The sequence below is a fragment of the Pseudorca crassidens genome, chromosome 20 (genome assembly GCF_039906515.1).
Source record: "Pseudorca crassidens isolate mPseCra1 chromosome 20, mPseCra1.hap1, whole genome shotgun sequence".
NCBI lineage: Eukaryota > Metazoa > Chordata > Mammalia > Artiodactyla > Delphinidae > Pseudorca > Pseudorca crassidens.
The window spans coordinates 34389773-34405302 of record NC_090315.1 but is presented as its reverse complement, the minus strand read 5'-3'; the positions used below and the strand labels follow the sequence as shown (position 1 = coordinate 34405302).

The 15530-nt window shown below is 48.8% G+C and overlaps 1 protein-coding gene and 1 long non-coding RNA gene across 4 annotated transcripts in view; one reads left to right on the top strand and one right to left on the bottom strand.

The window, feature by feature from the left end:
- Positions 1-376, bottom strand: part of LOC137215129 (uncharacterized) — a 230257-nt gene extending 229881 nt beyond the window's left edge. Inside the window, exon 1 of the long non-coding RNA XR_010939167.1 lies at positions 118-376. This is a non-coding gene — a long non-coding RNA (uncharacterized lncRNA). The remainder of the gene's footprint in view (positions 1-117) is intronic.
- Positions 377-512: 136 nt separating this feature from the next.
- Positions 513-15530, top strand: part of GNAO1 (G protein subunit alpha o1) — a 167330-nt gene continuing 152312 nt past the window's right edge. For all 3 annotated transcript variants that reach the window (XM_067719840.1, XM_067719841.1, XM_067719842.1), the window contains exons 1-2: positions 513-1414; positions 1634-1676. In XM_067719840.1, coding sequence (XP_067575941.1) covers positions 1297-1414; positions 1634-1676 — 161 coding nt within the window. In that variant the 5' untranslated portion in view covers positions 513-1296. The remainder of the gene's footprint in view (positions 1415-1633; positions 1677-15530) is intronic.

The following is a 15530-nucleotide window of genomic DNA, read 5'->3' as shown; positions in this document are numbered from 1 at the left end:
TCGGCTGCTACGGCCCTAGCAGCCGGAGAGCAACCAAGAAGGCGCGCTGTTGGAGCCAAGATGGAGAGGAGGCAGGGAGCGAGGGAGGCGACGCCGGCCGCGACCCAGTGGACCCACCTGACGGTGGCGCGGGCTACCCAGCCCCGAGCTCGCGTTGACCAGGCCCGAGCCGCCAGAGCACTGGGCGAGGGCGGAGGCGGAGGCGGAGGCGGGGAGGGGCGCCCCGGCTCGAGCCCGGCCCCAGGCCCCGCCCCCGCTAGGCCTCGCAAGAGCCCACCTCGGGGAGCCGCGGGCCCTGAGGGGAGTGGGGGGAGGGTGGGGGAGGGGAGGCCGCGCCGCGCGCGCGCCCCCGCTAGTTACGCGGACCTCGGCGCGCGCACCTCCCCCGGCCCCCCGCCCCTCCCCGTCTCGGGGGCCCGGCGCGCGGCCCTGCTGACGTCAGCGGGCGGCTGGCCGTGCGGGGTGCGCAGAGCAGCTGGCGCACTCGCGCGCTGCGCTCGCCCCCTCCCCCGCCCGGTCTGTGGAGCGCGCGCGCTCGCTCGCTCGCTCTCCCTTCATTTTTTTTCTCCCCTCCCTCCCAGCCTCTCTCCTCTCTCGCTCCCCCTCGAGCTCCCGGCTGCCCGCGGCTCCGTCGCGCTCTCCCTTTCTCTTCGGTAGGCTCCACCGAGCGATGCTAGCTCTGGGAAACAGCGACGCCGTCTCCCGCTAGAGACCTGCCCCCCGGCCCGGCCCCTTGCCCAGCCCTGCCCAGCGCGCGGGGGTCGGCGAAGGCGCCGCGGACGCACCGACGGCTGAGGAACAGCGATGCAAATACACTAGCAGCACCCCCTAACTCACTCCCTCCACACCCCGCGCCGCCTCCTCCTCCGGCAGCAGCGGCAGAAGGACCCACCCTGCCCCCCACCCCACCCTCCGCCGGCTCCGGCTGCGATTCCTGCCTCGACTATTATTTTATTTATTTTGGGTCGTGCACAAGCCTCAGTGCCTGCAGCTCGCGCCTCCTCGGACCGCGGGCGCCTCCTCCCTCGGCTCCGGAACCCCAGACCCCGGACACCCTCGCCTCGACACCCCCAGAGCCCCGCCAGCTGCCGCGAGTCTCCGCGGCTGGAATCTTGTTAGAGGCTGTCTTTTTTGGGGGTTCTGCTTTCCCGACATTTTTGTTTTCAGCCAAGGGGAGGCTATCGTGATTTTTTCCCCTTTGAGCCCAGGCTCTGCTTTCTGGGGGGGTGGGGGGCGCGCCGAGCCGGGGAGCCGTGCCAGCCGAGTCGTGCGGGCTGTGGCAGGGAAGGGGCCACCATGGGATGTACTCTGAGCGCAGAGGAGCGAGCCGCCCTCGAGCGGAGCAAGGCGATTGAGAAAAACCTCAAAGAGGATGGCATCAGCGCCGCCAAAGACGTGAAATTACTTCTGCTGGGTAAGGACCGGGACTGCCACCCCCATCCCCCGACCCTGGCCACTCTGCACCCCCCCCACCAGTCCCCCCTCCACTCGCTCCTGGGGAGACCTGGTCCCCGAGTTGGCACCACCATGTGCCCAGGATCGCCCACTCCCTCGCATGCCTTACCCCCCAACCCCCCACCCCGGTCCCCTAAGCTGACACTCACCAAATTTTCCCCCCTGTCTGTCCCAACAGGGGCTGGAGAATCTGGAAAAAGCACCATTGTGAAGCAGATGAAGTAAGTCCCTGTGGCATTGGGATTTGTACTTTTATTAAGTATAATTTTTTAATAATTTTTATTACCTTGCTCACTTCACATTGATCTCCAGGCCTGGTTTTTAATTAGTGCACACACGCACACGCATACACACACCTGATTTGACTCCCCTCCCCCAGGCCCTACGTTGGTTCTGGGTCCTCCACCCCAACTCCCAGGGTGGGTGTTTTTTTCTCCGGGCTGAGGTGGAGGGAAGGGGAGCGCCTGTAGTTGTATGAATGACAGTGTCTGCCATATTGATCAGAACATCACATTATTGGCATGATTATGATCATTACTCTTGATTGTGTGGTGTTTCCTGTGTGTCGCTGCGTCTATTTCTATCTCTGTGTCTCTGTATCATTCTGTCTCTATTTCTCTCTTCTCCTTCCTCCACCCCCTACTCCATATCCATAATCCCACTTCCCCCTACTCTTCTCCTGGGGCAGTGATTTTTGAACTTGGCTAAAACATGGAGGGGACCCAGCCCTAGGCTGGGGTGGAGTATCAAGTGTCTGCTGTTCATGGATTTGGTGCTGAATTAGAGGCTGTGGTTTCTGCCCCTCCTCCCCACCCCCAAAGGACGGAGGTTAGGGGAAGGGGCGTGTGGTAGGGGAGGGGGTGGGTGTTCAAGCGAATGTGGCTGGCACAGGTGTATCCAAGGTAGAGGTGGAAGGAGGACGCTGGCTGTGAGGCTGAATGCCCGCTCCTTGCTGCTCCCCCGCCTTTCTCCCCCATCCTCCCAGCCTTTGCTCTCCTGACACTGGCAGTTTTCGTTCACTCTATGGCCTTTATCAATGTATTTATTTACACTCTGCATAGGCTGTGTTCCATGTAATCTACCCACAATGCGGATTTCAGGCCCCACTTGCTGCACCACCCCCTTCTGCCTTAGGTATCAGTTTCCCCTCCTAATTAGCTGGGGGTGGATTTGAGTGATGGTTGAAAATTAAAACAAAATGGGATATTCCTTCCCTTCCACACTTTCTCAGTAAGGAGCCTTGCCCCTCCTTCCTACTCCCAGGCTTGATTCTTGCCCCATCCACTCCTGGTTAGCAGTTCCTGGTGAGCCCACAGGCAGCTTTGCTTGGGGAGGGGGTGACCTTAGGAAAGGGGTGCGCGCCCTTGGGCCTCCTAGCCCCGCTGCTTCCGTTGGCCTCTCGGTTCGGGACGGAGGAGTTCGTTAAGACCTTTTAGCGAGGATTCCACGTCGCTTTGCTGTGACACCTTCGTGCACACACAGCTCCTAATTAGGGGTTGCTGTGCAGTAAACAAAAATGATTATTTTTCAACTTGACAGAATAGCCGAAGTTATTGCATCCCGTAGGAAAACAATGGAAAGTAAAAACCCCTTTCGCAGAAAGGTGGGTGGGAGACGAAGCATGCTTGCGGTTTCAGAACCAAGATGCAAAAAAATCTTGCATGTGTAACAGGCATGACAAGCGGGTTCTAGGCGGCGCCATGATGGTAGGGAGTAGCGACTCGGAGACAATTTCTCTCGTCTGCTTGACGTGTTCTTATTTTTGTTCGAGAGCTCCCTGGGGCTTTCTGTGCAGAGGCCCCTTGGCTTGCCGCACCCAAATTATCCACGGGTAATTTGGCCTGGGGCTTCTTTGAAGCTTGTGCAACCCAAATGGATGGGAAGGCGGGGCCTGGGGAATTGCTCGTTGCAACAAGGTGCATGTTGCATCTGCCTGGAGCCCTTGCAGGTCGGTAAGTGCAAGCAGCACCACCCCTTTCTCCCTAAAGGGGACGTTTCAAAACTTAAGAACTCTGTAATCTGCAGTGGCAGGCTTGCAGCCCAGTGGAAGCCCCAGCCACCGGAGCTGGGTGAGGTTTCAGGCGCTGCGAGTGGTGGACAGCGCCCAGCCGAGGCTGGAAAAGTCGAGGAGGCTCAGCTTGGTGGCGCTCGGCTCGGCTCGGCGCAGGCTGGGCGCGAGGCTCGGAGGGACTCGGCAGTGTTCGGAGCCGAGCCGGGACCTCGGCGGAGAGAGCCGAGCCTCTTCGAAGGAGGCCGAAGGCATTCGGAAACGCTCGGTTGAGGGAAGCGGGGATGGAAGCGGGGTGTATGCTAGAGTCTGGAAATTAACTTTGCATCTGCCAAAGCACCTCCTTACCCGCTTTTCCTGAAAAAGCTCCATAACTTAGGTTGATTTAATAAGAAGTTTAAAAATATATACTGAGTACCCTGAAGGACTCGCCTTTTTTATTCAAACAGAGGCACGCTCTCCAAGGAGATAGGCGTGCCATTTTAGAATGAAATTTCCTAATTATGTACTGGGGCAGAAAATCTTAAATGAAGGCTGTATTTAGACTTCTCCGGGAAAGTCTTCTGCGTCTCATATTTGGTTACACAGAGGAGGGAGGGAGGGAAAAATCAAGCGTTAGATATTTCAGATGGTTAAATCAGACGTCCTGGCAGTTTCTCTCTTTTCCCTGCACTCCTCCCTTTATCACCTGACAGGACGCCTTTTTGGAGAAAAATAACAGGCAAAATTGAGATTTTGTAGGTAAAACTGTTAGTATATTTTTTAAAATACACCAGTTCTCTTTAGGAAATGAGTTAAGTTTGCTCAAAAGGTGAGACAGAAAGATTTCTGGCCCATGTTAATTTTGCCACAAGGGACCCTAGTGTCCTATCCTGAAGCATTCATGAATAGCAGCTTTTCCTGTGAGCCCTCCAGCTTGGCTTGAAATAAATCAGATCAGGGCCTTGTGCCAAGCTGGATGCAGGACTTGTTTTATTAACCACAAAATGTGGGATTGGTGTCACTGTATCCTAGTGACAAATTCTTTTGAGCCTTCCCTTGAAGAGGTGATTTTCCAGATTGCCACTTGGGTGAGAGTCACTTGAATCAGGCGAACTGTACTATGGGTGGGGCTGGCCCTGAAAATCTAGGTGGCATTTACAGAATGCAATTTTGGACTTGCCTGGCCAGTACGATTGGTTAACAACCTATCAGACCATACTTACGAGTTAATCAGGATGCTCTTTTATTTCACCCAGGCAGATGAAATTAGAGTGTTCTCTGTGAGTGATGTCCTGTGAGAACTTGATGACTTCCTAATGGGGACTGGGGTTTAATAGCCCAGCCTGTTGCATTGAGAGGAAGAATATTGATATTGAGACATCTCCAGATCCTTTTTAATCAGCATTTCCAGAAGAGCAAAGAGCCACTCCATTCAGCATACATTCTTATCCACATTATGGCGTGCTGATTAGAAGACGGACGGGGCTTCCATATATGCCTGTAGTAACTGAAATTATATTACAAAGGCCTGGCTGGCAGATGCTGTTTAGAACAAAGTGTTAACACCCATACCAGCCTAGGAACATTGCAGGGAAACTGACCTTTGACATTCTTTTGCTTGAAACATGTTGCAGTGGGAAACTTGCATCCATTAAGAGGGCTACATGTTAGACTGTCATTTGAAAAGCGCGATTCTTAATACTTTATTAAAATTTTCATTTGAAAATAGCTTGCTAGGTTTTTTTTCCTTTGTGTATGGATTGTGAACTAGTGTTTGGGAGCTCTGTGTCAGACAATCCAGAACATTTCCGTACTGAGAAATAAACAATGATCATTGAGACGGCAGAATATAATTTTACACATACCATGAGTAATCAGTGGCGTTTTATGTGTGACATTTTAAATAATTATGGTTGTTAGGAGCTCCTGACCTCACCTGTGATACAGCCTCATCATTTTTGCAGTCAATCAGGGGATTCTTTTATTCCAATTAATCAAAATTTTAACAGCAAGTGTTAATTTTATTTAATCACCAAAACCCTCTCAAAGAAATCTCTTAAGGCATTATATATGGAATCAACAGAATCACTTTAAGTGACTTCCCATTCTGAGCAAATAGTGACAACTACTTGGACCGTCTACCTGATGAAAATGTAAAATGAACTGTGGAGTTGCTATGGACACCACAGTTTGTCCTCATTTGAGATGTTGAGTTTTCTGTGATGTCATATTCAGGCTATCTGTTGTCTCTGGAGCATTAAGTGAATTTTTAGGGAGCTAGAGAGTCCGAAGGTGGCAATTGAGGCATGGCTTGCTAGCTGGTAGGCTTTATATAAGTGAACACAGTAAAGTGGAGCACTTTGGATGTGTGTTCCTTTCCAAGGTGCTTGCTCAGTGCCACTGGTAAAACAAAATTTAAGGATTTGGTGAAGACACCATTGCTCATACAAATATCCCAGCCCTTCCAGTAGGATTGGAGTCCAAGGAGAGACCCTACCAGACAGGGAAGACAATCTTAAGATTGCCAAAAGCTGGTGGTTTCCTCCTCCCAGCTGACCCTGACTTTGTAATTAGTCTTTGGCTTAGGTTCAGGGCAAGCCTGTGTTCATTCAGCACACGGCTGTTTGGCACCTGCTAAGTGGCAGGCGTGAGAGGAGTTGAACAGCAACTTGCAGCCATTACTCAGTAAAAGTACAGTCGTCTGAAAGGGCGTTTCCTGCACATCCCCAAACGGTCCCATGTTGGGGCAGCGCTCCACTGAGAGCTCCTCGATCTGTGGACTTCTTGTTTCTGCAGTCATCTCTTTGGCTGCTTTGCTCCCCCTCCCCTTCCTCCTGTCTCCATGTTTATTAAAAGGGATGCACCTTGCTCTCTGGAGACAGTGTGAGCGCAAACAGAATGTCAGATCAAGTAGCAGATGAGTTCTCCTTTGCTGATGGATGGTGCTCTCTCCCTCCTTACTGTTCACTGAGCTGTAAATACCAGCAGACCTTCCTGCCAGAAGAGTAGCAAACAGTCCACCTGATCGCCTCAGGAATCAGCTGTGGAATTCTTGAACCTCAGTCACCTGTTGGATTCTGAAATCGAACCCGTGTGCTTATTGAAAGGGTTGTTGCTGATGAGATTAAATGGATGAAGCTTCATGCAGGATTGACAAGACTCCAGAGGAATCCAGAATTTCTAGTCTCTGTGTGGGGCTAGATTAGATTTATAGTGCCCAGAGTCAGAGGACTGTCTTGTTTTTTTAGCACTTGGAACTCCCCAGATTATATCATGCATCTTAGCCACACCTGCTAAAGATAGGACAGGATCACTTATGTTTTTCAGCTTCTCACTGTTAATACTGGAGATTTAATATGAGTAGAATAAGGTCATATTTTTCTGACATGTGCTCAGTCAATCTGGATGCAGGGACTTGGTTCCCTCTCTCCCAGGGTGTTCTAAGTCTCTCATGTCTTACAAAGCTAGACGGACCATTATCGCAAGAGCACATTTTGATCTGAAAGACAGTAGACAAGCTGGTGAGGAGGTGATTTCAAACTGAAAAAAACATTTTGGAAAGAATTACCCCAAAATATGACACTAGCAAAGAACAACTTTTGATTTTGAAAAAATTTTTAAGATGTGCACGTATGTGTATGTTTACGTACGTACTACATGGATTTTAAAATGGTTAGCAGATGCTGTAAGAAGAGCACTTCACCTCACTTTATTGACTGCATCATCATAAAAAGCTTGAAGGTGCTCAAACTGCATTCTAAGAATTTGTTCAAACCGGTATCACATTCTTATATTATTCTATGTTTCTCATTTATGCACAATACTGGTTAGGAAAGAAACCTCCTGAGAAATCAGTCATTAGCATAGCGGAGGAAGGAGAGAAAGGAGCAGTGACCTGTTACTGGTTCAAAGAGATAGGTGGATTCCTATTAGGAGAAGCCGTTTAGCATGCTTTTAAAACTGAGAGGCAGTTAGCAGCTTGGGCTCTGTAACAGGCTGCTTGGCTTTAAATCTTGACTCTACCACTAACTAGAAGTGTGCCCTTAAACAAGTTACTTTCTTGTGCCTCAGTTTCCTTGCCTGTAAAATGGGGCTGATCATAAAAATACCTAACAGGTTTGTGAATATTAAGTGATGTAATATATGCAATGCCCTTTTAACAGTTTTCTAGAAATCATTTTACACATGTCAGCTACAGTTGTGATTCCTTTGATTGATTAGTGGGTGTTCCCTTCCCATATGGAGTTCTCAAGTATGTGGGCCTTAGGTTGCCTGAGAGCCAGAAGCGGGGCGCTGTGGTTCACGCTCAGGGCTTCTTCCCCTTGCCTGCTCTGCAGCATCAGTTATATAACTAACTGTGTTGTTATAAGTGATATGACATTTTTGATGGCGCAGCTGCTTCAGCCCAGGAGGTTGGAGTGATATTACAGAGAGTGGGAGAGAGCACTGGACCAGGAGTCGAGATAGGTGGCTCTGCCCCTGCTGCTCTGGGGGCTCCGTTTCCTGGAGTAGTTGGCCCAGGGCTACCCCAAGCTCCTTTCCTGTTCTAAGTGAGCTGTGAAATTGGGAATTACCTTCATGTTCAGATTCTTGAGGTCTTTGATGCGAGGTTCTAAACATAGAAGAATCAATTCTGGCTCCCTCCTGAGGGGGTAGGGGGTACCCATGAAAGCCCTTTTAAGGCCAAGATAATTGCAGAATAGCAACCTCAACCACAGAGCTTTCTCAGCCAGGAAAGTCCTGAGAGGCATTTAGAGAAAACCACCTCTAACCAAACTTTTCATGCAGATGTGCTTCTCAAACCAAAGAGGAGGATCTGAAAGTATCCTGTGATTGAGAAACAGGATGTTTCTGGGAGGAGGGACCCAGTGACATGTTAAAGGAAGAAGTGGTTTGTCTGTGGCTTCCAGGATGCTTAGAAATGGAGACAGCCCTGACTTCCCCCCTGGATGGGAGGGCTACATAGACAGGAAGGCACTTGCCCGGGTTCAGGTGCATAAGATCCAGGGAGTTGGGAGATTTGCAGAATAGTTAAAGGGGAGGCTCAGGAGAGCTGTGTTTTAATTTTGGCTCCTTCTCTAACTTGACTTTGGGCAAGTCGTTTAGCCCCTCTGAGCCTCAGTCTTTTCATCTCTTACTTAGGATATGAGCTAGAATTCCTCAGGCCTCTTTCAGGATTCTAGCTCAGTAAATGCAAAGAGAAACCTAGAAGCCTGAAATGCAGGGGGGAATAGTGGGAGTATTTACCGCCCACAGCTTTTATCTGCTGAGCCATCTTTAGTTCTAATTTTCTTTACAGAAAAGAGGAAAAACATTGTGCTTTTCATAGCACCAAAAAATTAAAGTAAAATAAAATCCTGCAAGGCTAATAGTCGGTGCCTTGAATTTGTCCCCCTGCTCGCTTGATTTCTCAACCAAAAATAGAGGAAAGGGAGATAATATATTTAAGGATAGGACTGCATCACCAAGAATTTACCCTGGATTCCCTGCTGATGACTTAGCCAACAGATAGGTTTTCTGTGGAAAATTGTTACTTACGGGAACAACTTCCCCATGCTGTAAAATCAACCTGGGCCACCTGCCTCCAGAGTCTTAGAGCACTAATATTTATTACACAGTGTAAATTAATTAGGTGTTTATGTATCTGTCTCTCTTGCTAGTCTGGGTGCCCCCTCCCTACCAGGTCTCCCTAAAGCAGGAATGGTGGCTTATTTTTGCTCACCATACAGCACTGAGCCCAATGTCTGGCACAAAGGAGGTGCTTAATAAATGTTCATTGAAGAAAAGAGAGAAAGAACTGAGGTGCACAAAGAATGCAAACTCATTTCTACAAAAGACGGAATAATAATATTGAAAGCCTTTGATGGTCATAGACTGTGTTCATCATTTTCAATCCCATCTGTTATCCTCATTTGTTTCTTCTCATCAACCTATGAGGAAATACAGTCATCAATTCCATCTTACAGATGAGGAAGTGAGGCTCAGAGAAGTTAGGTTAACTGTGTAACTTAACGTCACACAGCTTCGTAAGTGACAGCAATGTATTGAGATCATGATTTGCCTAATTCCAAAACCTATGTCCTTTCCATTCTAACACCACACAGTTCTTACTAGAACACCACTAGTGTGGGCAATAGAGAGCTGGCAGGCCAGGACCCAGTACCCATCAGCAAACAGTATGGCACAAGCCTTGATTGAGGTCAGTGGCTGAGAGAATATCAAGTGGTTGGTTGGGGCCGGGTTCCTTCTGGAGGTGGAGGTGGTGGTCACCATCGTGTATCACATTGATTCTGACGCCGGAGTGGTCCCTAATCACCATCCGGACAGCTCCTGGAATCATTTTCCATTCCTGCCTCAGAAGTGTGGGCCATTAGTAGGTGGCAACAGAGAGGAGCTGCCACTGAAGGTTCAGGCTTTGGTGGAAGGAAGTGGTCGGAGAAGACTTGGGAAAGACAGGATAGTAGGATATCCATCCATTCAGCCATCCATCCATTAATCCATCTGCTCACCCATAAGCATTTACTGAGCACCTAGTGTGAGCTAGACATATACATGATGCCATGGAAGTAGGGAGGAAGGTCTTAGTCCCTGCTCTTGAGGAACTCAGCCTAATGGGAGGTATGTGTAAAAGACACTTACACCTCAGAGCAGGAAGTGCCACGGGGCTGTGGGAGAACAGAGGGCACCTTCTCTAGGCAGGAACATTGGCCAAGAGAAATGGCACATGGGCTGAGTCTTAAAAGTGAATGGTAGTTAGCAGGTGGAGAAAAGGAATGCCAGACAGAGGAACCAACATGTAAGAAGGCACTGAGATATGTCACCACATGGAACATGCTGGGAATGTGAAGTAATTTGGTTTGATTAGAACACAGTATATAAAAGGAGTGTCAAGAGATGGAGGATAAAAGATGAGACAGAGACCCGGTCGTGAAGGGCCTTGTTATTGTGCCAAAGACTTTGGATTTTATTCTGAGTATAATGAGATGCCACCAAACGGTTTTTTTAAAATTCAAGTATAACTGACATAACATTATATTAGTTTCAGGTGTACAGTGAGATGATCCGGTATTTGTATATATTGCAAAATGATCACCACAGAAAGTCTAGTTAACATCCATCACCATACATAGTTAAAATTTTTTACCTTGTGATGAGAACTTTCAAGAACCAGAGAATTTTAAGGAAATGGGTTGGCAGGATCACTTTGTGCATTAGAAAGATCACCTATGTGGACTGGAGGAGTCAGGTTCTGAGGTTGGGCGACTAGATGGAAAGTTATTTCTGTGATCCAGGTGGGAAAAGATTAAGAACTAAACTAAAGTGGTGGTAGTGGGAGGTGGGAAAAGGAGATAGATTTAAGAGCTATTTGGGCGGTGCAATAATTGAATTTTTTTGATGATCAACTGGAATGGCATTGAGGAGGAACTACATTTTAAAGGATGTAGACAAAAATGAGTCCAGGATTCCTGGTTTGGGCCACTGGTGGGATGGTAGTGCCGTTCCCTGAGATAGAGAAATGCAGGAGGAAGAGGGAAGGCTTGAGGAGAAGAATGCTGACTTATTTTGGTCATGTTTGGTCATGATTCTTGTGGATCACCCAAGTGGAGATCCCTGGCAGGCAGTTGGATATGTGGATGAGGAGATAGGATGCACCTGGGGAGAAGGGTCAACTTGGAATTCTTTGGTGCTCATGGGCAGTGAGAGCCTTGAAAGCTGGGAATCTCACCAGGCTAAGTGAGAAGGGGAGAGAAGGCAGAGGATGCATCTCCCCCCCCCCCCGCCCCCCGCCCCACAGCTCCAGGAACTGAGGAACATCTAGGGAGGGGAGCCTGTGATGGAAACCAAGAAGGAGTGAGCTAAGAGGCGGAAAAGAAAATCCAAGGCAGAGCAGCATCATGGGAGCCAAGGAAGGAACGAATTTCAAAAAGGCGAGGAAGTAGTTGAGTCGGATACTGCAAGAGTCAAATAAGATGAAGACTGGCAGGTGACCACTGGGTCTGGAAACTTGTTGGCAACCTTGGCAAGAGCAGTTTCAATAGAGGGACGGGAGAAAAGCCAAACTGCAGTGGGGTTAAGCATGTGGGATTGAGGAAGTTGAGGCCACAAATGGAGTCTCCTGGAAAAGAAACTGGAACTGTAGAAGGAAGAGGGGAGAAGGGGGGAGGGCTCAGGGAGGATTTATTTGACCTCATTTGGCTCCCATGCGGGGACTTGGATCCACTGAGAAGCCGTAAAGAAAGAGTCCAGACCGAGGGAGATGCGGAAGGTATAGGAAAGAGGAAGTGGTAGAAAGAGCAGAGCCCCAAGAGGATGGGCAGGGAGGAGGGGGTGCAGAGTATGGATGGGCAGCTTAATCTGGACATGAATGTGCATCTCCTCCCCTGAGACTGACAGGAAGGCCATAAGCATGGGGTGTGTGTACAGAAATTTGGGGGTGGGATGGTGGGGACAAGAAGTTGGAGTTCTTGCCTTATCGTTTATTCTTCTCTGTGAAGTGGGAAGAATTAAAAAGCAGCTGAGCTCGTTTACCAAACACCAAAGGCTGGTAACCTTTGTTCTATTCAAACCACTCATTCATTTACTCAGTATTTATCTAGCACCTGTTATGTGTTAGGCACTGTTCTAGGTGCTTGGAGATTCGGTGGTGGGCAAGTCAGTCCCAGGGGAAACAGGCAATGACTTCACAAAGAAATAATTGGACATAGTAATTGCAGACTGAAAATTTTTCTGGAGACACACCTTTGCGTGAAGCCTTATACTGATCACATAGGAATCCAATTCCTGCCCTCAGAGTTGGATCAGTTGGGGGAGACAATCAGTGCACAGAAGAGGCAAAACTGGAATTTGATTTGGACAAGGGCTCAGGATTAAGCCTGGAGGCAGCAGGTGGAGAAATGAGAGTTCAGTGGAACTGGGTTGTTCTACTCTGCCCAGATTCCCTCATTCCAGGCTGTCCCCGTGGGGCTGCCATGACTACCCCTGCTGCTTGAAAATAGAAATGGGCATGTGACCCAGGCCTTGCCATTCACAAATTCCCATTCCCCTGGCCATAGTGATCTTTCCAGGGGATGTGGTGTGACTCAGTCCAGGTTGAGCAGAGTCCTTCTCTGGGATTTTATAGTTACTATGAGAAAGGAGCTCTTCATCTGGGATCCCAGAAAGGTCCTCACTGGGTTGGATTGATGAAAGCCCGGAGCTGTCTGTGGCCATGTTTCCACATCTCCATTACTCTGTGCAGGAAGGAAGTTTACCTATTGTGGGAGAGACTTCAGGGGATGAGGGAATGGGGGGAAGAGAGAGAGGGGTTTCCAGAAAGACCTTTGATGATAATTATTGTATTCTCTGAAGCTGGCTCTATGCACTGAACAGTTACATGAACCAATAAATCCCTTCTTTCACATAAACTAATTTGAGCTGGAATTCTCTCCTTTACAACCAAAATCATCTTAAAAATGGGTAAGGCCTTCCAGGAAGATGAAACAGTATGAGCTGAAGCACAAAAGCAAGACTCAAACATGCAGGGCACCGTCATGGGGTAGTGGACAGTCTTATGTAACTGAAGAGTTGGGGTTTGTGGGAATATGAGAAGTGTGGAAAGGAAGAGTAGAGCTGGATTGTAGCCTTCCCTGAGCATTTCGCTACGGGGTACACACTGTGAATACATGGTAGGGTGCACTAACCTCCTCCCTACATGGTAGGGTAGTAGAGTGCCAAGTCAGGAGAGCTTGAAGAGGGAGACTAGAGAAGAGGCTCAAGAGCAGAGAGAGATTTCTGTAGTCTGCACTAGAGGATTGCTACGAAAGGCAATGAGGAATTGGATGGGGGAGAGATTTTAGAGGCAGAATAAGTGAGACCTGGTGTCTAGTTGAATATGGGGAGAAAAGAGTAGATCAGAAGAGTCCTCCCAGTTTTGAACCTGGATTTTGGAGTTTAGTTATGCCGTCAAGTTAGGAAGCATAAGAGCAGGGAGAGGAGTAGCAGAGGGAAGATGGCAAGTCAGACCGCAAGCACGAATTTCCGGTCCTTGTAGGATAACTTCCGTGTTCACAATGTTCAGTGGTTTTCTTGGGGAAGAGAGGTCGGGGCTGGAAGGAGAGTAGGGACTCTTGGCTGCCCTGTGTGGTAAGACCATGAGAGTCAGTGGATGCAGTGCCCCTGGGGTGGGAATGCAGATGAAGAGGAGAAGGGGTCTCAAGGAAGGATTCCACCCCCACATTGTGGAGGTGAGGCAGGGGAGCCTGCCTTCGATAGACCCAGAGGTAGCTCCAACTGGGAAAAGGGGCTGGAGGTCAGAGGCACAAGAGGAGGCCCTGCCACGTGTGCTTCAGGAAGTTTTGTGTGGCGAGCAGGGTTCTGTTCCGTGGCATTGTCCAGTTAGATGAGGACTAAGAAAAGGCTATTGTATTTTGGTGATTGAGGCTATTAGTGGCCTTTAAAAGAGCAGTTCCAGTGGAGGGGAAGGGATAAAAGCCAAATTCAAGAACATTTTAAGGTGGAGATAAGGCTGAACTGGGATTAAGGAAACTTGAGTTCTACCCCAGCTCTGTCCCTATTTAGCTTGGTGGCCCCAGGCAAGTTCCTTAACTTCTCTAGGATTTAGTATCTTTACATATAAAATTAGGAGACTGGACCGAACGAGCTATAAGCTTCTGCTCAAGTCTTGAGGTCATAATTTAAGTTTTGCTATCCAGCAAAACAGATGTTCTCGTGGCAAAGGAATTCCCCGCCTTCTCCCTTGGCCACCCCCAACTGAGATAATAAATTATAACAAAATTAAGCTTTCAGAACTCTAGTGCTAATTGAGAGAGAAAACTGGGACATCAGCTCAGGGAACTGTGGACACCAGTGCATGTCGTGTCCACGTGTACCCTTCGCTGAGCGCGTGGGGCCCTGCGAGGCAGGAATTTGTCTCATAATCTCTCAGGATTTACAAGACCAGCGTCCTGTGTGGCTCTTCCCTGGGGAAGAGTGCAAGACAGAATAACCCCTGGGCTCCCCCTGCCTCTCTGAATTCACATGGATAGGAGAAAGAAGGCCCGTGAGCCTGAGCTGGCTGTGTGTGGGAGCTCCAGCCAGGTGGGCAAAGAAGAGTTGAAGGGACCCAGGCCTCAGGAGAGAAACAAGCCTGACTGCTCCAGAGGGCCAGGATGGGAGAGGCCCCGGCTCTGTGTCCCAGGCACTCTGTGGCCCCATCATTGGGGACTTTGGGGAAGGGATGGTAGAATGGCAGTAGGGAGACCCTGGTTCGGAGTTGTGGCCAATCCTCCTACCCTTTTTTTTCCCCCATGTGCATGCAATATAAGGCCTGTTTCTTCTTTGAATCTTCTTAGAGTTTCAACTACGTGGACCTCACTAGTCCCTACTTCTTTGGCACACGTGTGTTCATTCTGTGAATCCCAATGGAAGCCCAACCATGGGTTGGCGTTATTCTAAGTTTCTAGGAACGGAGCTCTTAATAAGACCTACAAGCTCCCTGCTTATTTTAAGGACCTTATAGCTTTAGAGAAGGGGGATAGACAGTAAACAAGTAAATGAATGAGCAAGGTCATTTCATGTTCTAAAGGAAGAAGTAGGGCTCAAACAGTGGGGAGTGGTGAGAGGCGATGAGGGAAAGAAAGCTGGTCAGGAAAGAGCTGAGGAAGAGGGAAGAGCAGATGCAAAGCCTCCTAAGGCAGAAATGAGCAAAAAGGCAGCCAGGGAGGCCGGACCACAGGGAAGGAAAAGTAACGCAAAACGGGATTAAAGAGGCAGGGAGGAGCCACCGTGCAACCCACGGAGAGGCATTTGGGTTTCATTCTGAATGCCATGGGGGCTTAAAACACAGGACGACTTGACCTGGCTTATGTATTAAAAAGATTCCTCTGCATTCTGGAAAAAGCAAAACGATAGGGACAGAAATCACATCACTGGTTTCTAGGGATGGTAGGAGAGAGAGATTGACTACAAAGGGGTAACAAGGGAACTTTTGGAGGTGATAGAAAATATTCTGTCTCTTAATTGGTGGTTACACAACTATATATGTTTATCAAAACTCATCAAGCTGTATACCCAAAAAGAGTGAATTTACTGTAAGTAAATTATACTT